Source organism: Podarcis gaigeae (genome assembly GCF_964106915.1).
Source record: "Podarcis gaigeae genome assembly, chromosome: 18".
In the NCBI taxonomy this organism is placed as follows: Eukaryota; Metazoa; Chordata; class Lepidosauria; order Squamata; family Lacertidae; genus Podarcis; species Podarcis gaigeae.
The window spans coordinates 12,226,426-12,252,712 of record NC_139696.1 but is presented as its reverse complement, the minus strand read 5'-3'; the positions used below and the strand labels follow the sequence as shown (position 1 = coordinate 12,252,712).

Here is a 26,287-nt window from a genome sequence, read left to right as displayed (position 1 = left end):
GGGGAGGGGGAATGAAAAACTGAGAAATAGAGATTGTCAGATCTGCTCAACCCTATGCAATATTTTTCCCACCTGAGGGCAAAGCCTCATAAGGCTACAGTCATAAGGCCATAAGGTAATAATAATAATAATAAATATTAATATTATTATTATTATTATTATTATTATTATTATTATTATTATTATTAATTTTTTATTTATACCCCGCCCTCCCCAGCCAAGGCCGGGCTCATCCCTAGATTTTTATCTAGGGATGTTCTAATATAGCTTGTGGAACAAATTGTAGTTAAATATGCTGGCAAAAGAATAGGTGTTATATGCTTTTGCAAAAATTGCAGTTAAGAAGAACAGCAAAAAGAACAAATATATGCCTCAGTGAAATAGAGAACATGGCTTTATTGCTAAAAAACCGCATGTAAAGGGGTGAAAACATAATGCCATATACGGGTTTGTGGTGTCGCCTCAGAATCCCTTGAGAAAGCAAGAAAACCAGATTGCGCACAGCAAATTCTGGAGCTCAATGGCTCCCCCTTCTTCCAATTCTGTCCTGCCTGAAAGACTCGCTCCTCCTTCGGCAGCGAACCTACAATGTTCGCAGAACCGCGCCTTCCCCGTCGCCCCGGAACCAAAATGCGCGGGGTCTCGTTGCCTGGACGGACGGCCTGGAAGCGAAGGACAACGCATCGCATGCACGCACGCACGTACGCTGTACGCTCTAGGAGGAAGAGATTCGGTGATCGGAGGCTTCGGGCCTTCTGACGGACAGACACCGGGAGCCAATCGGAAAGCGCCGGGAACGCCGGCCGGAGAGGGCGCGCTTGCAGCCAATCGCAGGCGGGAAGAGGCGGGGCGGAGCGCAGGGATCCCGGCGAGGCTGAAGCGGCGAGATGTCGGAGAGGAAAGTGTTAAATGTGAGTGGAAGGGGGGAGGGGCTGTGACGTCAGCGGTCAGCTCTGGGGTCTCCCTCGCAGGGGGGTTGTGAAGATGAAAAGATGAGGGGACCCCCAAGTGAGGCTTGGCTGGGGGGGCAGACCTGGGGGGGGGATCCCGGGGCCCCGAGAGGGAGGGGGCTGGGAAGGAGGGGAAGAGAGGCCCCCCCAGGAGAGAGATAGGGAGCCAGGACAGAATCGGGCCCCTGGGGGTCCCTTCCAACTCTGGGATTCCAGTGGCCCCTTGGTTCTCAAACTTGATCCCTTCCGGAAGGAGGAGTACAAGGCACAATCCACGTGTCTTAGGCACTTGTGAATGTGTGTAGGGATTACTCCTGAGCCTTTTCTTCTCCTGAAGGTGCCCCACAAGGCAGCAGAAGTTTAGAACCAGGGTTTTTCTTCTCCCAGATGGGCTCCCTTCCAGCAACTCCTGCAGCCCAGCTGGTGCCCAGGGTCTTGCTCTGCTTTGCTTTGGGCCACATCAGCCGGGCTGAGAGGGGGTCTTGTCATCTGGGCAGCCCAGGACCTCCAGACACACAGCCCAGGCTTGTGCCCCAGGGAGATCACCTGGGTGCTGCTAAGGCAGCAAAAACAATGCAGGAGGTAGCAGTTGCAAGTCAGCAGACTCTTCAGCCATGGCAGGCGCTGTGATTCTCCAGCAGTTTGACTTCACCCCTGGAGGCACAATCTATGATCTCTCCAGACAGACGGGTGTCAACACATGTGACATCAGGTGCGAGGCAGGTAGAGAGATGGTTTTCAATATACAACCAGGAACCTTGAAGTGCACTCCCAGTTGGCAAGGGAAATCTGGCTTCCTCAGCTCCCTTGCTCCTCCAACACCAGTGTTGGTGCTTTTGAAGACACAGCGTGGTCAACTGGTGAGCAGATTTCTCAAGCAGACCCAAAAAGGTTCACCACTCCTTGCTGCAAGAGAGAACAAAGAGCCCAAGTTCACTGTGTCAGTTTCATGTCAGAGGAGCAAATTTCAGCCAGTCTCTCCAGGGCTGGGAAATTGGGATAGACAAATAAATAAGGAGCTTGAAAAGCAAATTGACCAGGGAAGCTTGCGGAATAGAGAATTGGCTGGCCCTGTCTCATTTGGGATGGAGGTTGTGCTAAGTTGCTTGGTAGGTTTTTTTGGGCTACTGGAAAACAGATGTGGTTTTGTGACCACCAACTCCTGGGCACTGCCAAAGTTTGAAGTGGGCGCTGCCAAAGCCTGCATGAGAACGATCTGCTCTTTCACCTGACCCATCTTTTTCCCTTGTGTCCTAGAAATACTACCCTCCAGACTTTGATCCATCTAAGATCCCCAAGCTTAAACTTCCAAAGGACAGGCAGTATGTGGTCCGACTGATGGCACCTTTCAACATGCGGTAAGGAAGAATGTTGTGTGAGACCCTTTCCCCCGCCCCTGAGAATTTTTGGGCCTTATTGACTCAGTTACATCGCCAGAGCTTTCTGTGTGAAATGATTTAGTTGTGTGGAACCTAAAAAGATTTCATTTGAGATATAATAACGAAGAATAAAGAACCAGATGTGAACATGAGAATTGAGATTACAGTTTCTGGTCTAATAATAATAATAATTAACAATAATAATTGATTACTTATACCCCACTCATCTGGCCAGGCCTCCCCAGTCACTCTGGGCGGCTTCCAACAGGATATTAAAAACACAATAAAACATCAGACATTAAAAACTTTCCTAATACAGTGTTATAATACAGCAATCTGTGCAGATTTACGTTTTCTTGTACCTTATTACATCAATATACATACAGTACTGCATTTTTCAGTGAAAACATTGCCAGGCTCTCTTCTTTCCCTTGCTCTTACCATACTATACTTGTATGTTTAACCATATTAACAATATCCTAGACTTAGTTATCTATTCCTCCAAAGCTGGCATTCTTAATTTTTTTGCCCCCAATATTAAGTAATAGTCATCCTAGCATCTTGTTCTCATACTGGCCACCCAGAGGCCCCAATGGGAGTCATTGATATAAGAAGAAACAACTGTTTAAACTGTCTAGGTGCAAGACCTGTGGTGAGTACATCTACAAAGGAAAGAAGTTCAACGCCCGGAAGGAAACGGTCCAGAATGAGTCTTACCTGGGGCTTCCCATCTTCCGGTTTTATATCAAATGCACCCGCTGCCTGGCAGAAATCACCTTCAAGGTACGAGCTGTCTTCATCCTTCTTTTTCCCCAGTGCAGCTGAAAAACAAATAATGGAAAGACACCATTTGATGCATCAATGCAATAGCAAATTGGAAACACCGGTCAGTGGGAAAGCATTCTGCACCAACTGCAGGTTCTGGGTCAAGCCCAAGGGAACCCCCAAATTGAGTGGCATTGCAGTGATCCAGCCTTGAGGCAACCAGCGCATGATGGAGAAGAAAGCCCTTGTCCTTGAGGTGTGTTGATCATGCATTTCTTAGCACAGGGTAATTACAGGTATCTCCCCACATATGCAGAGGTTACATTCTGGGCTCCTGCAGATAAGCAAACACCCTCTCTGCTGCTCTCTTTCCAATCTGGACCAAAAATACTGTATCCAGAAATTGTGGATAATTAGAATTGAAGCTCTGGGGCCTGCAGGAGGCAGGGAGGCTGAGCGGTTTAAACAAAGCCCCACTGTGTCTCCAGACTTTTTGTGGCTTCCTCCACCCTCACTGACATTCTCTTCAGGCTCTGGGGAGGGTCTCCTTGCAAGCCACATGGACTCTCCAGCGCTCTCCTGCCATTTCCAGCTTTGAATCAAACTATTTATTTCCCTGTACCGCTTGTAGGCGCAGTTGTGTGTGAGTTAATCGCGTGTAAGTGGAAGGACACCTGTAGAGCCAAGAGAATTGGCTTTGTGATTCTGCCTCCCTGCTATGCATCCTAAATAAATTGGCAGGGTTTGATTATTTGTGTTCCTTTAGCTAAGCATGGCTCAAGACAGCTTGGGCAAATAAAGTTTTTTGTTTAGTAAGAACGTAACAAGAGTCCTGCTGGGTCAGACCCCAAAGGTCCCTCATCTAGTCCAGCATCTTTCTTTCCTCAGTGGACAAACAGATGAGGGCTTGAAGGCCATGCCTCTCCTGCTGCGAAGAACGAAGCAGCAGCTGCGGGACCAGGCTTAGCCCAGCATGCTGTCCTCACAGTGGCCAGCCGTGCGCTCATGGTGAGCTCCCTGACTAGCAGTTGTGCGCAGGCCAGGAGCAACTCGGCCTATGGGTCTCCCACTAAAATAGCTCCCTCTTGCTTCCTGTGTCCCCGTCAGACAGACCCCGAGAACACAGACTACGCCATGGAGCACGGGGCCACACGGAACTTCCAGGCCGAGAAGCTACTGGAGGAAGAGGAGAAGCGCCTGCAGAAAGAGAGAGAGGATGAAGAGCTGAACAACCCAATGAAGGTATTTTCCACCTGTCCCACGAGGGAAACCTTCCCTTTCATTTAAGCTCCTCTTCATTAATTTCTGTAGGTTGCTTTGAGTTAATTTGGTTAAACTAGTTAGTTTAATTGAGTGAGTGTAAGAATAACAAAGTAATAAAAACCTATGTTCCCGCTTTACCCCTAAGGTTTTGGAGAACAGGACCAAGGACTCCAAGCTGGAGATGGAAGTTCTGGAGAACCTCCAGGAGCTGAAGGAGCTGAACCAGCGCCAGGCCCACGTGGACTTTGAGTCCATGCTGCAGCAGTACAAAGACTATGAGGAGCAGCAGAAAGAGCGGGAGCTGGAGGAGGACGAGCAGGAGACAAAGTGAGAGCCAGGGCTGCCTCACATACACCAAAGCGTGTGTGTGAATGTTTTAGTGCTAACTAGGGGCTGCTCCCCCCGCTTGCTTTCCTTGCCTAACCCTCTCCTTCCCCTTAGAGCTTGCCAGAAGCAGGATGATGTTTATTTATACCCTGCCCATTGGCTGGGTTTCCCCAGTCACTCTGGACGGCTTACAGCATATATAAAAACTTAATAAAACTGCCCCCTCCCCCGCTTATCATTTCCCCTGCCAGGCCTGCCCCCACGTTGGAGGTGCAGGTGAGAAGGGCAGGGAGAACTGCAAAAAGCTTAAACCTTCTCAGGCCTTCCCCAGCCATCTTGCCATCTCTTCTGGCAGTCTTGTTCCTTCCTGTGCTCCTCCTCCTGATGGAACAGCTCTTCTTCCTAATTTGCTGGGTGGCAGCAGCAGCAGCAGCAGGAGGAGCAGGTCCCTGAGCTGGCCTGGGAGGAGGGAGGTGGCTAACAGTAGCACCAGCCAGTTGTGTTGCTGGTCAGCTAGACAAACGGGATCCTGGAGGCAGGGGCCCTGGCGCTGGGAGACTGAGAAGCCAATGGAGTTTGTGGACAGCTGCAGCCCATCTGCAGTTTGCCTGGGCTTCCTATCCGCTGCTTCCTGCCACACGGTCAGTCAGGGTTTCCCAGACTTGGATCTCCAGCTGCTTCTGGACTGCGATTCCCATAATCCCAGACCACTGGTCCTGCTGACTAGGGATGATGGGAGTTGAGACCCAAGTTTGGGAAGCCCTGCTGTAGCTCATTGTGCCACCTGCCTGTGGCCAGCTAGCTAGCAGCATGCCTACATTTTTACATGTTTATTACATAGTAAAATTTAGAATTGCTTTCCACCCCTACTCCCTGAACCCTGGTTTCCTTTGACAAAATCTTTCCCTTAGAGCAGCTAGCAGCAATCTGAGATTTTGGGGCACAATGAGCTAACCTGCTACATTCCTGTGTTCTGCCTGCTTGTATGTCGCCCTGGCAGAACTATGCTGGAACAAGCTCAGAGCAGGAGGCTGCTGCAAGACTCTGATTCAGAGGACGAGGACTCTGCTTCACGTCCTGCTAAGCCGTTTGCAAAAGCGAAGCCTACAGACATCCTGCAAGAGGTATTGTGCGGAGAAGACTGTCCCAGCACAGACAGGTGCATCCCTGAGATGCCAGCTGCCTTGAGAGACGTACCCCCACCCCACCCCCTGAGCCCCAGGTCATTGGTCTTGTCTCAATTGCATTGCTAGTGATGAGTTCAAACTTGGCACCCTCTGCCTGCCCCCACCATGCAAAAGGGAATTCCCCTCCCAATCTCGGGCATCACCTTGATTTTAGGGTGTGTTTACAGCAGCAGGAGGAAAACAGCTAGATCATGACTGTTGAGGCAGATGCAGCCAGAATAGTGTGGATTGCTGAACAATAGCTACATCTTTATGCGTGGTCTGGAGGCTCCATCTGGTGGAAAACACTGCAGCTGGAGGGTTGATGGGGACAGACTCAGGTGCTCAAAAGCTTGCACTGGCTGCCCCTTCGCTACCAGGCCAGGTGGAAGGTTCCTGTATTAATTTACATAGCCTTTAACAATTTGAGTCTAATAATAATAATAATAATAAATTTATTATTTATACCCTGCCCATCTGGCTGGGTTTCCCCAGCCACTCTGGGCGGCTTCCAACCGAATATTAAAAACTATACAGAATCAAACATTAAAAACTTCCCTAAACAGGGCTGACTTCAGTTGTCTTTTAAAAGTAAAATAGTTGTTTATCGCTTTGACATCTGATGGGAGGGCGTTCCACAGGGCAGGCACCACTACCGAGAAGGCCATCTGCCTGGTTCCCTGTAACTTCCACTTCTCGCAGCGAGGGAACCGCCAGAAGGCCCTCGGAGCTGGACCTCAGTGTCTGGGCTGGATGATGGGGGTTGAGACGCTCCTTCAGGTATACAGGACCAAGGCCGTTTAGGGCTTTCAAGGTCAGCACCAACACTTGGAATGGTGCTCGGAAATGTCCTGGGGTTTCCCAGTGCCTCCAGGTGCGCCTCATCAGACTGTGTTAGTGGTCTCCCTTGACACAGATGCTTGGCTTGGATCCGCCAGGAGCCCAGGCACCCATAAGCACATAAAAAGACACAAGGAGGATCCGAGCTCAAGAGCACTCTCCTCTCTTGCCGTTTCCAGCAGTGGGATCTGTATTGGGGGCCCAATCTTACGGGAACTTACAGTTGAGGTTTTGAACTTCCAGCACTTACTGAAGGCTTTTCATTCCATCAGGAACTTCAGTCACATTCAGATTTTATAGTTTTCATTTTTGATCTTACTGCATTGGGCATCTGGTCCAGTGCTTAGAGCCAGCTGTGACAAAACAGTATTGAATTGTCGAAATAAATAAATGACCTCCCATCATTGGCTGTGCTTGCTGGGGGTGTTGGGAGTTGTAGTTCAGTGATACCTGGCAGAGTAGAGGGTCCCCTGCACCTGGTGCATTCAGTGATTCTCTGGGTGGAAGTAAACAAAGATGACTTACTATTCATGCATAATTTTAAAGTTTATGTTTGTGCAAACCACAATTGCAGAGTTGAGCAGATAGGTTGCGGGAGTGGTTAGCCTTTTAACCCCCAGCGTGCAACTCAACATCTTATTGTTCTCCCCTGTCCCATCCCGCCCCCCGGCCTCATCTCAGGACTCGGAGCCTCAAGCAAAGAAGCTGAAGGTGGAAAGCTGGGAGAGGAGCATTGGGAAACTCTCAAGCAAGGTCAAACTGTCTGGGCTGGTGACTGCCAAGAGGAAGCCAGTTAGGAGTGCGGCCAATGGAGCAGACAGTGGAGATGCACCGCCAGGCGCAGGTAACGGAGGGGGTGGAGAGCTTAAAAGTATTTCTCTCTCTCTCTCTCTCTCTCTCTCTCTCTCTCACACACACACACACACACACACACACACACTTTTTTTTAAAGAATATTTATTAAGATTTTACAAAGTCATAAATACAAAAATACATAGTAAAACAAAAAAAGAAAAAACTCTCAGACAAAAATACAAAATACAGAAAACAAGAAAAATAGAAAAAAAGAAGTTAAAACAAATCCATTTTTTATAATTTTAAACTCATTAGCTTGTTTCTTTGACCTCCTCACACCTCCCCTTTTTGTATTCCCATTAATATAATCAAATCAGCAAATCCTTACCCTCTTTCATTTATCTTAACTCTATATCTTAACATATTATAGCTCTATGTTTTCACCCATTATTTTTGCATACTCTTTTTAACTTTGTTGCTAATGCCACTTATTTTCAATCCAACATCAATTTAACATTCATTAATTTTACAGTGTTTCTGCAGGTAGTCTTTAAATTTCTTCCAATCTTCTTCCACCAACTCTTCTCCCAGGTCACAGATTCTGCCAGTCATTTCTGCTAATTCCATATAGTCCATCACCTTCATCTGCCACTCTTCCAGGGTGGGTAGATCTTGTGTCTTCCAATACTTTGCAATAAGTATTCTTGCTGCCGTTGTTGCATACATAAAGAAAGTTCTATCCTTCTTTGGCACCAATTGGCCGACCATGCCCAGGAGAAAGGCCTCTGGTTTCTTCAGGAAGGTATATTTAAATACCTTTTTCATTTCATTATAAATCATCTCCCAGAAAGCCTTAATCTTTGGGCACGTCCACCAAAGGTGAAAGAATGTACCTTCAGTCTCTTTACATTTCCAACATTTGTTCTTGGGCAAATGATATATTTTTGCAAGCTTGACTGGTGTCATGTACCACCTGTAGATCATTTTCATAATATTCTCTCTTAAGGCATTGCATGCCGTGAATTTCATACCGGTGGTCCACAACTGTTCCCAGTCAGCAAACATAATATTATGACCAATATATTGTGCCCATTTAATCATAGCTGATTTAACCGTTTCAAAATCTCTCTCTCTCTCTCTCTCTCTCTCTCTCTCTCTCTCACACACACACACACACACACACACACACACACAAATAGCCATGTCAACTAGTTCCTTTATTAGGCTGACCAAAGTGTTATAAAATAGTGGGCAAGGTTTTCGGGTTCTCTTCCATCAGATTTGATGGTAAACTTAGGTTCTAGGGAGTAGGGTAGGAATAATTGACTGGTGTCAAAACCCTAAGACCCTGCATTTCATCACAGTCGTGGGTGGAAGCCGCAGAAGCTAAGATAAGCTTCTGTTAGCTGCTTCGCAGATTTTACATTGCCCCAAGGACTAATGGGATGATGATAATAATAATAATCGTAACTTTATTATTTGTACCCCAGCCACTCAAGGCAGCTTCCAACAAATATAAAACAATAACAAAACATCAAACATTAAAAACTTCCCAATACAGGGTTGCCTTCAGTTGTCTTCTAAAACTCATTTAGTTGTTTGTCTCCTTGACATCTGGTGGGAGGGTGTTCCACAGGGCGGGCGCCACTACCAAGATAGCCCTCTGCCTGGTTCCCTGTAACTTCTTTTATCACAGGGAAGGGAACCCCCAAAAGACCCTCGGAGGCTGAACAATGAGGGTGGAGATGCTCCTTCAGGTATACAGGGCCAAAGCCATTTAGGGCTTTAAAGGTCAGCACCAACACTTTGAATTGTGCTTGGAAATGTACTGGGATCAATGTAGATCCTTTAGGACTGGTGTTATATGATCCCATCAGCCGCTCCCAGTCACCAGTCTAGCAGCTGCTTTCTGGATTAGTTGTAGTTTCTGAGTTGCCTTCCAAGGTAGCCCCACCTAGAGCACGTGGCAGTAGTCTTACATGGCTTTCCAGGTAAGAATGCCAGAGCCTGCTAGATCAGGCCAGTGGCCCCTTAGTCCAGCCTCATGTTCTCCCAGTGGCCCCCCAGATCCCCAAAGGGAAACCCGCAAGGAGGATTTGAGCTCAAGTGTCGTGTCCCCAGCTCTGGTTTCCAGCAACTGGCATTCAGAAGCATTGCTGCCTCTGACTCTGGAAGTGGAGGAGAGTCTGTGTGGCTGGTTGCCGTTGAGAGTCATAAATTAGTCTAAGCCTCTTTTAGAGCCACCCAACTTGGTAGCCCTCCCTGCCATCTTGTGCCATCTAGCTCTGCGCTGCGCCAAGAAGCTCTTCCTTCGGCTGTCCTGAATCTTCCAATCTTCAGCTTCATTGGATGTCCATTGAATGTTCCAATATTACGAGAGAGAGGGGAAATGTGTCTCTGCCTTTTTTGTGAACCGACAACGTCCCAAATGCTGCAACCTTTCCTTCCAGGAGAGTTACTCCATCTCCTTTATATATTTGGAAGCTTTTCAAATTCTACAACCTCCTTTCTGAGGATACCGGAACTGTACACAGCATTCCCAAGGTGGCTGCACCATAGATTTGATAATGGCCTCATGATGCTGGCAGTTCTTGTTTCCTGTTGCTGAACTGCAGCTCCCACCATCCCTGACTGTTGAGCATGCTGGCTGTTGGAGCTGCTGGAAGTTGGAGTCCAGCAGCATCTGGAGGATCCCCATCCCTGATCTAGAATATACTTTGAGGTCTCTGCCTCCCCAGCTTGTGCAAAACGTCCAACCTTTGCTTCTGTTTTGGCTGTTTCCAGGTGCTGGGAGTACAAGCAGCCCGTCTGGGGGGGCCTCTCTGGCTTCTGTCCCCAAAGCAGGCGCTTCCTCCCTCAGCCTTCTGGGAGCCTATTCTGACAGCGAGGACAGCAAGAGTGACTGAGCGCCACAGGAGAGTGACAACCCCCAAGCTTCACACAATACTTCCCTGGTAGTTGGTCTCCCTACACGGTGGTATCTCGTCCACCCGCACACCAAACCACCTGCAGATGTTTTTTCCTCTGTGGAATCTTTTCCCCACCAGCTGCAACATTTGCCTTGGGCTTCTCCTCCCGATGTGACTTGGGCATCCGCTAACAGGTCTCCTTTCTGCCACCTCCAGACCGTGAGTCAGACAGGCCAGCCTCCTCCTGGATTCCTGTGGTGGTTTGGTACAGAGAAAGCAAAGCTTGAAGGGCCCTCTGCAGAGCAGCCCCGGGAGAGTGCTGAAGCCCCAGGCCAGGCCAGGGAAGTTCCCTCTCTGGTCTTCTCTGCAGTCCTCCTTTACCAGACCACAGCTGGTTCCTTCCAGAGGAGCAGGACCCCGAATGCAAGGGGGCCGGCTAGTGAACAGCCAACATGGGGGGAAATAGGACTTTCGCGACCCCAACCAGCACAAGAAGTGGGGGGCCATTGCTTTGTTAGTTGAAGATCCTCCAAGTTGACAGAGCCACGTTCCGTCCCCTGCTCTCTAATGGACATTTTCAAAAACCAGAAGCCTAGCAGTGTGTGGGTGTCATCCATCCACCATTTTGAATTTGGCAATGAAAGAAGAACAGCCTGTTCTCATCCCCACAAACACAAATAGATGTCTGCCGTTTTGATAATGACTTGGAAGGAAATGGGGGGGAGGGGCTTACCAGATTTGTTCATTCTAATCTGTTTGCATGTGGTCAGACGGGACATGAGATCAAGCACACCTTGCGTGCTCAGGTTTTATTCATCTTAAGTAGCAGCTACTCAAGGGTTCTAGGCATTCTAGACTGGGCTGCAGGAGGCAAAGGTTAAGCCCTTTCTCCCCCCCCCCCCTTACGTGCTTAACCTTAGGTGGATTGTTTTGTCCTCATCTCCCAAAGTCCTGGGGCTTGTTTAGTAGAATATCCGCCCTTGTCTGCCTGCATCAGTCAAGCTGCCATCAGTGTAACTTAATAAAAGATACAGGTGAAAGCGTGTTCTCTTCCCCCCTTATTAGAGGTTACCGCCCACACACTTCTGCTGCGCCTTTCTGCTTGTGTGGTGGTGAGGCATTCTCAAAGTAAAGGAAGGATTGAACTCTGATTAATAAGAATACACACAGAAGCTTGAACCAGCAAGACTCTGGGAAGGGGGCGTCTAATAATCTCAGTCTCTATCCCCTGGCCCAGGTCATTTTATTCACAAAATAACTTTTTACAGAGAGTTCTAAGAACCAGTCAGATTTCTTCTGACCATTTCAACAAACCTCACGTGGGAACAAAGTTAAAGTACTAAAACTAATTGAGCATGGGGTAAATAAAACAGAACTACAAAGGAGTCCATTTGGCAACCTGGGGAGGTGATGAACAAGCAATGTACATGATAAGGAGGGTGGCCAGGAAGACAGCGATCATTATCACCTTCAGGTGAGATCTGTTTCCTGGCCCTAAGATTAACATATCAGAAGAGCTACATCAAGGAAACTGCCCACTGTCTTTGATGACCCAGGATGTCTTTGATGACCAAGGCAAGGCAGACACATATTACACAACGAGTGCGAAAGATCCTGAGTGCCAGGCGGGTGGCGGGGAGGGGACTTCAGGGTCCAAGGTCATTTGGCAGAAGGTAAAAGGATGTGGGTGGTGCTGTGGGTTAAACCACAGAGCCTAGGGCTTGCCGATCAGAAGGTTGGCGGTTCGAATCCCCATGACGGGGTGAGCTCCCGTTTCTCAGTCCCTGCTCCTGCCAACCCAGCAGTTTGAAAGCACATCAAAGTGCAAGTAGATAAATAGGTACCGCTCCAGCGTGAAGGTAAACGGCGTTTCCGTGCGCTGCTCTGGTTTTGCCAGAAGTGGATTAGTCCTGCTGGCCACACGACCCGGAAGCTGTACACCAGCTCCCTCGGCCAGTAAAGCGATGAGCGCCGCAACCCCAGAGTCAGCCACAACTGGACCTAATGGTCAGGGGTCCCTTTACCTTAAAAGGAAAGCAGGTGGGGGGGTTCTGCCCGCTTGAATTGGATCAACCCAATCATGGTTGGAAACCTGTAAGAAACACCTGAGCACAAGAGCACCTCTGGTCCCCTGTGGTTTCCTGCAGTGGGTATTCAGAAGCATTGCTGCCTCCAACCGGGGTGCAGGGCAGAGCCATCCTGGCTAGTAGCCACTCTCTTCCATGAATTTGTCCAACCCTCTTGTAAGCCCATCCAAGTTGGTGGCCTCCTGTGGGAGGGAGCTCCACAGTTTATGTGCAGTGGGAAGAAGGACTTTCCTATATCTGTCCTGAATCTTCCAGCATTGATCTTCATTGAATGCCTGTGGGCTCCAGTGTCAGGAAAGAGAGACGGACGCTTTTCCTGACCTGCTTCCTCCCTGCCAGGCCTTCCCTCCCCTTCTGTCTCCTCTTACTTTCCCAAGCGCTGCAGCGTTTCCTTAAAGGGGATCCCATTGCATGGCAGAGGGGAGAGGAAGGCAGTGATCTTGGCCACGATGCCCGTCACGCATCACACCTTCCGCCTTGTACAATAAGATGATAATTTTTTAAAAAAGTAGTGTTTGCAAGTAAAGTAATGGCTGTCGCTTCTGTTTTGGTTGTTCCACCTTATACATGAGAAGAAGATCTCTGTCCAAGTTTGCTGCAGTGGAAAGTCTCTGGCAGAAGTCCCAGTTCTGGCTTAGCCAGAAAGAGCTCCCTTTCCAGGGCTGGAAGGAGCAGCCTGTCCGATTCTGCCAACCTTCGATGAACGAGGTCTAGTGTTACCAGAGGGACCAATTCACTTTCTCCGTGCCATGCATAATTTTATACACTCTTATTCTTGTCGCCTCTTCCTCACACCAATGAAATCACAGGGGCCTTTTCTGCTGACCTCATAATGTACCTCTGCCGCAAACAGACATCACTCTGAGTTCCTCTTGCAGCCTGCAGGGGGCATCTTGCAGTGAGAGTTATTTTTAAATGGCAGCTGGAACAAGGCAAAGGGTCTGCAGTTCTGAACCGCATCTTCCCCTGATGAGCGGATCCTAGTAGGACAGCTGGCAGACTTCTTGGTCCCTCCGTAGTCTGTAGCTGTTCCGCCTCCTCAGAGATGCTCTGGTGTGAATGGCGCATGGATAAAGAGGACGGGAGTGGGAAGTCTGCTCTTACACGGAGCGCAGAAGGAAAAGGTTCTGGTGAGAGCTGTTGTGGCCCAGAAACACCTGCAGGGTCGCTGGGTTGGCGAAGGCTCCCTTCTCTGCTCCAGGGTTGAGATGGCTTTCTTTATTTTGGAGCATTCTTGCCTCGCTCTTCAGCCAAAAAGGCTCCCAGTGCGTCTTGCATAAGTAAAGGTAAAGGTATCCCTGCCCGTACGGGCTAGTCTTGCCAGACTCTAGGGTTGTGCGCTCATCTCACTCTATAGGCCGGGAGCCAGCGCTGTCCGCAGACACTTCCGGGTCACGTGGCCAGCGTGACAAGCTGCATCTGGCGAGCCAGCGCAGCACACGGAAACGCTGTTTACCTTCCCGCTGCGTCTTGCATACAATTGCTTTAAAAGAAGCCCTCAGACCTTGAGATTTCAGGACCCAAAGTTGAGACTGAGGGTCGCCTCCTGGTGATGGAATGGGGGGCTGGTGATACCACAGGGCAGGCTCAGGTGATGCTGCGCACTCTCCCACTACTGAGCCCCAGAGACGGAGGTTAATTGGGAGAGGGGTGGAGGGAGCAGAGGAGGGCAGACCCCCCTCCCCAGATAATGATGCAATATTTTTTTACCCATCTCCTGGACTGAAGAGTGCAAGCTGCATGCACAGTCTTTTGAATGTTGTTGACGGCACTCTCGCCCACTGCGAGATTCAAGACCTGCCCCTGCCCCCTGGAGGGCATCAGGCAAAAGAGGTACTTCAGACCAGCCCTGAAGGTCTTGCAAACCTAATAATGACCAATTGGCATTGAAAGACTTCAAGGATTGGAGGCACCTGATGGAGTCAGAAAAAAGAGAAGCAGTTACAGGCGGAGGCAACAGTGCTTCTGAATGCCACTTGCTAGGAAGCGGAGATGGCTCTTAACAGCTGGGCATCTTGTTGGCCATTGTGAGAACATGATGCTGAACCAGGCAGGCCTCCATTTCCCTCATCCAGCAACCTCTTCTGATCTCCTTAAGACCTCTGGCTAAATCTCTTTCGGGTCAAGTACCTTACTCCCATCTGAATAGTCATTCACAAAGGGAGCAAACTCACTTAAAAAAAAAAAAGGTCTACATGCGTATCTCATCATCCAAACACCAAGCATTCTCAGGAAATCATTCGTTGAACTTGGACTACTGCCATGCGCTCTCAGTGGGGCTACGTTGGAAGGTGACTCAGAAATTACAACTAGTCCAGAATGCAACTGCGAGACGGGTGACTGGGAGAGGCTGCCAGGACCATATAACCCTGGTCCTAAAGGATCTACGTTGGCTCCTAGTACATTTCCGGGCTCAATTCAAAGTGTTGGTGCTGACCTTTTAAGCCCTAAACAGCCTTGGCCCTGCAGACATGAAGGAGTGTCTCCACCCCCATCATTCTGCCCAGACACTGAGGTCCAGCTCCAAGAGCCTTCTGGTGGTTCCCTTCCTGCGAGAAGCCAAGTTACAGGGAACCAGGCAGAGGGCCTTCTCGGTAGTGGCACCCGCCCTGTGGAACGCCCTCCCATCAGATGTCAAGGAGATAAAGAACTTTTAGAAGACATCTGAAAGCAGCCCTGTATTTGGAAGTTTTTAATGTTTGATGTTTTATTATGTTTTTATAGTGGCGGAAGCAACCCAGTTTGATGGGCAGGGTATTATAATTATAAATTTACTTTGATTCCTGTGGGAAATTTTCTAATGCATTTCTGGACAGGGAATTTTGACCCCAAAATGATGAAAAAAATCTGGGAAAACCCTCTGTAAAAGGCAAGCAAGCAAGGAAGAAATGCTCTCTTATTTCTCCAGTCTCTGGGGAAACAGCTGCCAGAGACCAGCAAAACACAAAAAGTAAGGCTTATTTAAGGCTGCTTATTTGCTTGCAGTAGGTATGGCTGTTTGTGTTCGGATAGAATAATAGAATCGTAGAGCTGGCAGATATTCCAAGTGTCATCTTGTCCAGCCCCTGCAATGCAGGAATCTGCCAGGTGCCCATCCAACCTCTGCTTAAAAGCCTCAAGGAGGGAGAGGCCACCGTCTTCCCAGGGAGACCGTTCCACTGTCAAGCAGCTTTTGCCGTCAGAAAGTTCCTTCTGATATTTAGTAGGAAACGTCTTTCTTGTAATTTGAAGCCATGGGTTCGAGTCCTACCCTCTGGAGCAGGAGAAAGCAAGTTTGTTCCCTCTTCCCCGTGACAGACCTTGAGATATTTGAAGATGGCTCTCCTGTCTGCTCTCAGTCTCCTCTTTTGCAGGCTAAACAGATGCAGCTCCTTCAACCGTTCCTCATAAGGCTCTCCAGACCCCAGATCATCTTGTTCACCTACCTCTGCACACCTTCCAGATTGTCAACATCTTTCTTAAATTGTGGCGCTCAGAACAGGACACAATATTCCAGGTGTGGTCTGACCAACACAGAATAGAGCAGAACTTTTACTTCCCTTGACCAGGACACTGTATTTCTGTGGATGCAGCCTAGAATAGCATTCGCTTTTTTGCTGCTGCATCACACTGTGGACTCATGTTCAACTTGTGACCCACCAAGACCCCTCGATCCTTTTCACATGTACTGTCCGTAAGCAGGTGTCACCCATCTTATATTTGTGCGTCTGGTTATTCCTGCCTTAAGTGCAGAACCTGGCATTTGTTCCTATTGAAATTAATTTTGTTAGCCTGGGCCCAGGTAAGGTAATTTTGTTCCAATCTGTTAAGGTAATTTTGAATCCTGATTCTGTCTTCTGTGGCATGAGCAGGACCTGCATGTAAATGTGCAGTCCCTGTGTGTTGCAGCTGTGAGCTGAGCCGTGTCCTGTTCCAGGGAGAGGAGGAAAAGGAAAAGGATCCCAGGCCTTAAACCCCAGCTGAAACCAAGCCCTGTTCCTGGTTATGGCCTCCTTTGTATCCTGTCCGCTGCTCCCCTCCCTCTGCTTGCTGGTGGAGCCCCTCTGCTAATGAACCACAGGCACAGGGTCTTTTTCTCCCTGCCTCAGCAATGAGTTATGGCGAGAGGCAGCAAACCGTTGCGCTGGGAGATGAATCTCCATTAGAGGAGACAGACTTTTTCCTGGGCTTTCCTCCAGCCCTCTGCCTGCGGGAGCTGGCAAGGGCGCCAGCAGTGCCAACCAGCTTTGTCTCTTGGCAGAGTTGGAGGTCGCTGGGTGATGCAGAGATTTATCATGCACCGTTTCTTGAAAGCCTCCCCATCAGTCTTTCTCCCCCCCCTCGCCCCCCCCCGCTCCAAAACATTACGATTTGAATCCAGTCAAAAGCACTAAGTGCCTTCAGGAGGGCAGCTTAAAGCATGGCAAGAAATAAGAGTAGGGCGCTGCAGCGAAATGTTGCAGCAGCTTTCCAGCCCCTGACGTGCTTCCTCTCTCTGGGACTTCAGCCAGTCTGGAACAAGAGCCTTATTATGTTGCTGCTCAGAATTTGTTTTTGAAAATAATTTATCTCTTCTGATCCAACTGAGCTGTTAGGTTGGCTTAAATCACATCCATAGTGCACATTTAAAGCACCTTTATCCCACCTTAGCCATCAGAGAATTTTCTTATTCATAAGACACTTGGAAATATTTATACTTAAGGGGGAGGAAATTCACATTTTTATTTTATTTTATTTTTTTTTTATAAAAATTTTTATTAAGAGTTTTGTTAATACAGTAGAGAAAAAACAATAAACAGATAATAGACAGAAAAATAAAAAACAAACATAAAATTTAACATCTTATAATACTCATCTTTTCTTCATCTTTTGGACTTCCTCACATCTTGCGTTCCAATTTACAAAACTTTAGCCAGCAAGTTATCACCTTGTTTCAAATCTTGTTATACACATGTGATGGGATAGTGAGCTGCTTGTGCGTAAAAGCTTGATCCCTCTGGGGTTTGGCTGGTCATCCAAACCGAGGCACTAATGGAGCCCCCAAAGCATGACTCCGTCAGTCGCTGGTAGAATCTGACAGTGGGCGTCTACGGAATTTACGCCAACATAAAAGCTGTTTGATGGACATGCGCCTTCGTGACTCTCTGCGTGACAGTTTCCGGCGAAGGGTGGGAGTTCCTAATGGGGGTCTTGTTACCTCTTCGCTATTCTCACTAGAAGTATCCCAGAGCCTCCCCTCCGCTGTGACTCCTGCACTCCCCCTGCTGGTTCCTTCCTCTGCTGCAGATTCTCTCCTATTCTCCTGGAGCCTGTCCACCACCTGTCCCTCCGATGGCAGTTCCCTGACATCCACCTCCCCCCCCAGGGCCCCCTTCACCCCCTCCTATTTCTGTCTGCTTGCTTCTTATATTCTTCCTTGGCTTTCTCTAAATTAAGTTGAAGCTGACGGTGGATCGCTTCCATCTCTTCAAAAAAATATTCCGCCGCCGGCACGCTCCACCTCTCCCCTCCCTCTCCTGGGAATGCCCGGGGGTGACACCCATAATTTGCCAGAAAGGGACTCATCCCTGTGGACACATTCTCCGCGTTGTTGTAGGCAAATTCTGCTAGAGGTAACTTATCCACCCAATCATTTTCTCTGTCTTTTACATAACACCTCAGGTATTGTTGTAAAATCCCGTTTGCCCTTTCCGCTTGCCCATTTGTTTCTGGGTGCCGGGCAGTTGAGAAATTGAGTTCTACGTGCAGTAAGCTCATAAGTTTCCTCCAGAACCTGGAAGTAAATTGTTTCCCTCTGTCGCTCAAAACCCTCAAGGGGGCGCCATGCAACCTAAAAATATGTTCTACAAACAACTTGGCGGTTTCCTCCGCTGTGACCGCATGTGAACAAGCTATAAAATGACACATCTTGGTTAATAGATCTACCACCACCATGACAGCTGTTTTGCCTTTGGATTTTGGCAGGTCCGTCATAAAATCTATGGATACTGCCTCCCATGGCCTTTCTGGCGTGGGTAAGGGTTGTAATAGCCCCGCTGGCGCCACCCTCTCTCCTTTCGCTTGCTGGCACCTGTCGCAACCCCTGACATATTCCCGTACGTCCTCCCTCACCTTGGGCCACCAAAACTCCCTGGTAACCAACCACATGGTTTTGTGCTGTCCAAAATGTCCCGCTGTGGGGCTGTCATGCAACTGCTTGAGTACTCTGCCCCTCAGTTCCCCATCGGGTATGTACAGTGCCCCTTTGTAATACAACGCCCCGTTCTTTTCTTCAAACCCCCCTGTGTTCTCCTCTGTCCTCCTGAGCTCACTGAGTTTCTCTTGGGCGTATTCATCGTTCTCAGTACCCTCTATCAGTTCCCTCTGCCCCACCAATGCCGCCCCACACACCCAGCGGTCTTCAGGGATTACATGCCTTGCCTCAGGCGCTCCCTCCCCCTCTAAGTACTCAGGTTTCCTGGAAAGAGCGTCCGCCCTCACGTTCTCGGAGCCGGGCACGTAACGAATCTCAAAGTGGAATTTGGAGAACTCCTGGGCCCATCGCACTTGTCTCTGGTTCAGCACTCGGGCTGTTCTCCAGTATTCCAGATTTTTGTGGTCAGTTCGGACTTGAACCTTGTGCTGCGCCCCAATCAGCAAGTGCCGCCATTTCCGGAATGCTTCATGAATGGCGAGCAGTTCTCGGTCGTATACTGTGTAGTTCCTCTCGGATTTGTTCAACTTCCGCGAGAAGAATGCACACGGTCTCCATTCAGACGTATCTTTTCCCGGCTGGAGAAGAACGGCCCCCACCGCTCGGTCTGACGCGTCAGTCTCCACTCTCATTGGTTGTTGTAGATCCACGTGCAAAAGTTGCTCTTCCGACGCAAACGCCTGCTTTAAACGTTCGAACGCCCGCTGCGCTTCTTCCGTCCAAACAAATTTCTTTTTGCTACTAAGACAATCCGTGATGGGCGCTGTTAAATGGGCAAAGTTTTTGATGAACTTCCTATAGAAGTTTCCGAAGCCCAGGAACCTTTGCACGTCCTTCTTGGTCTTTGGTGTTTTCCATTCCAGTACCGCTTGAACCTTGCTGGGATCCATGGCCAATCCCTTGTCAGACAACCGGTACCCCAGGAATTCCACCTCCCTGGTATGAAACTGACACTTCTCCAGTTTCACCCACAGCCGGTTTTCTCGCAGCTTGCTCAGTACCTCTCTTACATCTCGCACATGCTGCTCCTCATTCTCTGAGTACACCAGGACGTCATCTAAGAACGCTACGCAGTTCTTGTAGAGCAGTGGCCCCAGGACGTGATTCATGAATGATTGAAAGCAGGCGGAGCCCGCTTGTAATCCGAAAGGCATAACCCGGTACTCAAAAGCCCCCAAGGGGGTGAACATAGTGGTCTTCCACTCATCCCCCTTTCTCACACGTATCAAGTTATATGCCCCCCTAAGGTCCAGCTTGGTAAAAATTTTCCCTTTTCTCACCCGTGTTAGAATGTCATCAATTCTAGGCATAGGGAACGTCACTGGTTCTGACACTGCATTTAGGGCCCTGAAATCACATACAAGCCTGGGCTTGCCCGAGTTTTTTTTGTCCACAAAGAACACTGGGCTGCCCCCCACCGCTCGTGACTCTCTGATGAAACCTCGCTTGAGGTTCTTGTCAATGAACTCCCTTAACTCCTGCATCTCACTGTCTGACATTGCATACAGCTTGCCCACTGGCAATTGTGCTCCTGGGAGTAAGTTAATTTGACAGTCAAAGGGTCTGTGCGGGGGCAGTTTATCTGCTTCCTTTTCGCTAAAGACGTCAATCAAGTCAGCGTATTGTGGTGGCACCTTCCCCTTGTCCATCACTTCCATCCCTGCTAGAGTGGCCCTGGCCCCTGCCTGAGCCTCTCCCTCCTTGCAGTGTTCTAGGCAATGTGCTGATCCAAAGGAAACCACTCTCTGATGCCAGCCTACTAGCGGATCGTGTAGCGCCAGCCAGCTCATACCCAAGATAATAGGAGCTCCCCCGAAGGTGGCTACGTTAAACGCTATCAGTTCTGTGTGTCTTGCCACCCTCATTATCATTGGTACAGTCTGTTGGCTCACTTCTCCTCCCAACAGCTCCCTCCCATCAATCGTGGTAACCTGCAAAGGCTTACTTAATGGGATAGTCTGTATCTGGTGTTCAGCTGCAAACTCCTTACTCATGAAATTACATGAGCTACCTGAATCCAATAGCGCTTTTATCTTCAGTGGGTGTCCGTTTGCCAGTTCCAGCAACACCTCTATCACAAGCGCTGGTCTTGGAGGTTCCGGCGTGGGCACATTCACTACTCCCTGGCCTGGCTGCTGTGCCCTGATGTTGGCAACCAGGCATTGGCTTTTACTTGCTCCGTGATTTCTTCTTCCTCCTTCCCCCCAACAGTTCCCGCCATCCCTTGCCATTCCTTCCTTTGCGGACAGACTCTGGCAAAGTGACCTGGCTGTTGGCAGAGATAGCATCTCTTGCCGCTCTTTCCCTCTTTCTTCCGCCCTTCACTGGTGTTTGAAACTGCGCGCACGCGCGCTGTTCCAAGTTCCATCGGCTCTGCTGGCGGGAAAGGCTGCTCCGGAATCTCTGGAATGCGGAAGTCCTTCCAACGTTCCCCCTTTCCTTCCCGCTTTTCCATAGCTCTAGCCTCCTGGCGTGCTCCTATGGACAGCACTGATTTAGTCAGCTGATCCATAGACTCCGCCCTAGGCGCCCGGGAAAGTTCATCTTTCACTGCCGGAGAGAGACCTTCTTCAAACAGCATTTGAATAGGTTCACTAGCAAGGTCCCACCCTAGTCTATGAATCAGCATGGTGAACTCAGTCCAGGACTCACGTACAGATCAGCTCCCCTGTTTACACGCCATTAACTGTCTGCGCACCACCCCCTGCTCGATCTCGCTGGAAAACATCAAGTCCATGGCGCGAAAAAACTTCATTGTGTCCTTTAAGATTTCATTATTGGCTGCCATCAGGGGCCGAACCCAGTCCTTTGCCCCTCCCTCTAGATGGCCAATCACGTACGCCACTCTAGAGTTCTCATCGGGGAAGTCATCAAACAGTAGATTGAGAGCATATTGCATCTCTGTCCTAAAGGCTTGATAGTTCCTGGGATCCCCCCCAAATTTCTGCACCAATCCAGGCACCTTTCTGGCAAGTGGGGTGGTTTTTCCCTTATCCGCATCTTGAGCCCTCCTCTCCTCGAGCCTCGCCGTTTGCAGCGCCAGCTGGACCTCCAACGCCCTGTACCTTTCTTCCAGGCTTGGACCTGCTCCAGCTCCAGCTCCTGCTCCTCCGGTTCCGGCTGGTTCGCTCATGATGCCCTCTGCTTGCACAAGCTGCTTTCAAAGACTGTCAGATTGCTGTGATGGGATAGTGAGCTGCTTGTGCGTAAAAGCTTGATCCCTCTGGGGTTTGGCTGGTCATCCAAACCGAGGCACTAACGGAGCCCCCAAAGCATGACTCCGTCAGTCGCTGGTAGAATCTGACAGTGGGCGTCTATGGAATTTACGCCAACATAAAAGCTGTTTGACGGACATGCGCCTTCGTGACTCTCTGCGTGACAGTTTCCGGCGAAGGGTGGGAGTTCCTAACGGGGGTCTTGTTACCTCTTCGCTATTCTCACTAGAAGTATCCCAGAGCCTCCCCTCCGCTGTGACTCCTGCACTCCCCCTGCTGGTTCCTTCCTCTGCTGCAGATTCTCTCCTATTCTCCTGGAGCCTGTCCACCACCTGTCCCTCCGATGGCAGTTCCCTGACAACACATTTCCAATATTTTGTCCCTAACTTTGAATACTTTTATCTAGGTCTTAGGTTCCTAATTTTAACACAATGTTTATTCAAAATTTCTCTTTTTCTCATATATTTCACTCATTCTCATAATTTTTATCAACTAACTCAATGGGCCCTGTTATTTTCAATTCTCTTATCCTTCTTAGCACTCATATAGTTTGCAATGTTTTTGTAGATAGTCTTTAAATTTCTTCCAATCCTCTTCCACGGCTTCCTCTCCCAGATCTCGGATTCTTCCGGTCATTTCTGCAAGCTCCATGTAGTCCATCAGTTGCATCTGCCATTCCTCCAGCGTGGGCAAATCTTGAGTTTTCCAGTATTTGGCAACGAGTATCCTTGCTGCTGTTGTTGCATACATAAATAATGTTCGATCATTCTTTAACACCCTCTGGCCAACACTGCCCAAAAGGAAGGCCTCTGGTTTCTTGGGAAAGGTATACTTAAATACCTTTTTCAGCTCATTATATATCATTTCCCAGAAGGCCTTGACCTTAGGGCAGGTCCACCAGAGGTGAAAGAACGTTCCTTCAGTTTCCTTACATTTCCAACACTTGTTATCTGACAGGTGATATATTTTTGCTAGCTTGACTGGAGTCATGTACCACCTATATATCATTTTCATAATATTTTCTTTCAAGGCATTACATGCCGTAAACTTCATACCGGTGGTCCATAACTTTTCCCAGTCAGCAAACATGATATTATACCCAATATCCTGTGCCCACTTTATCATAGCTGATTTAACCGTTTCATCCTGTGTATTCCACCTGAGCAGCAAGCTATACATTCTTGAAAGTAATTTAGCCTTAGGTTCTAACAGTTCTGTTTCCAATTTCGATTTTTCCACCTGGAATCCTAACTTTTTATCCAATTTAAAAGCCTCTTTAATCTGAGCATAGTGTAGCCAATCTCGCACTTTATCTTTTAGTTTCTCCAAACTCTGTAATCTCCAATTGTCTCCATCTCTTTCTAATATTTCCCAATACTTTGGCCATTTGACCTCCATATTGGGTCTTTTCACTGCTTTAGCTTCCATAGGTGATAACCACCTCGGGGTCTTATTTTCTAATAAGTCTTTGTATTTTGTCCAGACATTAAACACTGCTTTCCTTACAATATGGTTCTTGAAATTCTTGTGAATCTTAACCTTGTCATACCACAGATATGCATGCCATCCAAAAGCATTGTTAAATCCTTCCAAATCTAAAACATCAGTGTTTTCAAGAAGCAGCCAATCTTTCAGCCAGCAAAAAGCTGCTGATTCATAATACAACCTTAAGTCTGGCAGGGCAAACCCCCTCTTTCTTTAGCATCAGTTAGTATTTTAAACTTAATTCTGGGCTTTTTGCCCTGCCAGACAAATTTAGAAATATCTCTTTGCCACCTCCGGAAACACTCCATTTTGTCCACAATCTGTAGAGTCTGAAAAAAAAACAGCATCCTTGGCAATACATTCATTTTTATAGCAGCAATTCGGCCCAACAAGGAAAGTTTCAATCTTGACCAACTTTCTAAGTCCCTCTTGATTTCTGACCAACACTTTTCATAATTGTCCTTAAATAAACTCAGATTCTTTGCTGTTATGTTCACCCCTAGATATTTTACTTTTTTAACCACATTTAACTCTGTCTCTTTCTGAAACCTTTCTGACTCTGAAGTTGTCAATTTTTTTTCCAGTACCTTAGTTTTTTGTTTATTTAGTTTAAATCCCGCCACCCGACCAAAATCTTGAATCAATTGTAATGCCCTTTTTGTACTAGATTTTGGCTCCTGTAAGGTCAAAACTAGGTCATCTGCAAAAGCCTTAAGTTTATATTGTTTCGCTCTGACCTGAAATTCACATTTTTAAAGCATTTTTCTTTCTTTCTTTCTTTCTTTCTTTCTTTCTTTCTTTCTTTCTTTCTTTCTTTCTTTCTTTCTTTTGTTTCTAATCTGCACTTTTATCTTTTTTTAAAAAGTCAAGCATTTAAAGGTGAAATGCAATGGACAAGAATAAAATCCAGCAGAATTATCCATCTAAAACATTGATAAAATACTGATTGATATTTGACTGGTATCAATTTCCCCTGATTAAAAAGGGGAAAGGGAAAGGAAATTCATGTTGCAAAGGCCTGTCTGAACAGGATAGTTTTTGAAACTGGCAGTTTTATTCTTAATTCCTTTCCTAACAATCCCTAGCATGGCATTTGCCTTTTTCGCAGCGGCTGCACACTAGGTTGATGTCTTTGTTGACCCATCTGTTCTGACCCCAAGGTCTCCGGGGTTCTTTGGCTGTGATCCCTGCCTTGCAGGGGTTGGACTAGATGGCCCTTGAGGTTCCTTCCAACTGTACAATTCTATGATTTTATGAAAGACATCTGAAAGAAGGCAGGGGCAGTTCCTGGTGAACCTCAAGTGGCAGGGAGTTCCACAGAGTAGCTGGGGCCTGCTGCTCCAGAGCCTCGGTCCCTAGTGAGGGCAGCCATCTATCCTGAGGAACAGGAAAGTGTGTCTTCAGGGCTGAATCAAACCACTGAAGAATCACAGCAGCTGCTGTGGCTGCAGAGATTGGGATTTAGGGTAGGAGAGCTGAGAATAATGCCAAGATATTTCACAGCTGGCAACCAGCGCGTCCCTTTGGTTTCAGATAGCACATGGGAAGGCGAGTCTAAAAAGGCCAGGACACAATTTTCCATGGCCCTTTAGCAGCTATGGCGGCTCATTTACCAGAAGTAGCATTAACTAGAGATCAGAAGACTTAGTTTGGCCGGAATCGAGTCACTACTTCCAAAGTTAAGGCTAAATACCTTACTTTCTGGTAAATGGGCCACGATAGCAGCCAGACGACAGAAAATTTGTGGCCCAGGCTTTTTAGAACCATCTACCTGAAACCAAAGAGGCGTCTTGGTTGCCAGACGGGATTTCTTTCCCGCTCCCCTCCCCCACTATACCTCCTGCGTTGTTTTTGCTGCGTCAGCAGCACCCAAGTGACCTCCCGGGGGAGCAAGCCTGGGCACTGTGTCTGGGGGTCCTGGGCTGCCCAGGCGACAAGACCCCCCTCTCAGCCTCACTGAGGGGGTCCAAAGGAAAGCAGAGCAAGATGACTGGCACCAGCTTGACTGCAGGAGTTGCCAGAAGGAGGCGGACAAGGCGCCATCCCAACTCCTCTCCAGATTTCTGTAGAGTTCACTCCTGAGCCTTTTCTCCCGCAAGGCAGCAGAGGTCAAGGAACTGAGTTTTCCTTCTCCTGATGATGAGCCCCATTTGCCCCCCACTTCCCTCTACAGCACAGGCAGAAACTGTCTTCTTGCCAGTTGGACCCAATCCGCCGGAATCTGCATGCAGGGCCAGCCCCCGACTCCTTGAGGGTTTGAGACCCCTTGGCTTCCCTCACCTGGTGGGGCTGCTGTTGCCTGCTGGCAGCTTCTAGAAGCCACCCATATTGCTTACACGATACTTACCAGTACATAATATTTAATAATACTTTAATTACTTTCCTTGGTGTAATGGGGCTCACGCTTTGCAGTCTTGCCTTGTTTAGCCACTATGTCTCTGTTATAAATAGTTCAAGCTGCTACCTTCTGCACATTCACATGCCTTGGGTTTAATTTATTTTGCTTTTATTTTATGTCTGGGTTGGTTTGACGGTGATCTGCAATTGTATATGCACTGTGCATTTTGTCACCAGATCATGTTTGATAATGTTGTAGTTTGCAGAATCTCTTAAGTCTTTTTTATTAGTAGTACATTATTTGAATAAGAGCATGGAGCACTCCAAATCATTTGCACAGAAAACCGTAGATCTAGCTGAAAGGTGACACAGGGACATCTGCCCTGATCGTTGCAATGCATCCTTTATTATTACCAATTGCATAAGATTATTGCGTAAGCTCGGAAGCTGGTGTGTAGCTGTGACTCTCATGGAGGGACATCCCCACTTCTGAGTTTCCCACCACACTGCTCCTGCCACCCCCCCCACGTTGATGTGTACAAGGTGCAATGGCTTGAAGGCCCCTAACCCTCTCCCTGGATCCCCAGAGCACAGAGG

At 48.2% G+C, this 26,287-nt stretch overlaps 1 protein-coding gene across 1 annotated transcript; it reads left to right on the top strand.

Moving 5' to 3' along the window:
• The first annotated feature begins 713 nt into the window (after window positions 1–713).
• YJU2 (YJU2 splicing factor homolog) lies at window positions 714–11,434 on the top strand. The gene is made up of 8 exons (XM_083720672.1): window positions 714–911; window positions 2,208–2,308; window positions 2,968–3,112; window positions 4,202–4,336; window positions 4,503–4,684; window positions 5,685–5,808; window positions 7,372–7,534; window positions 10,270–11,434. Exons 1-8 carry the CDS (start codon window positions 888–890, stop codon window positions 10,389–10,391), a joined length of 996 nt encoding a protein of 331 aa, XP_083576798.1. The 5' UTR covers window positions 714–887; the 3' UTR covers window positions 10,392–11,434.
• The last annotated feature ends 14,853 nt before the right edge of the window (window positions 11,435–26,287 follow it).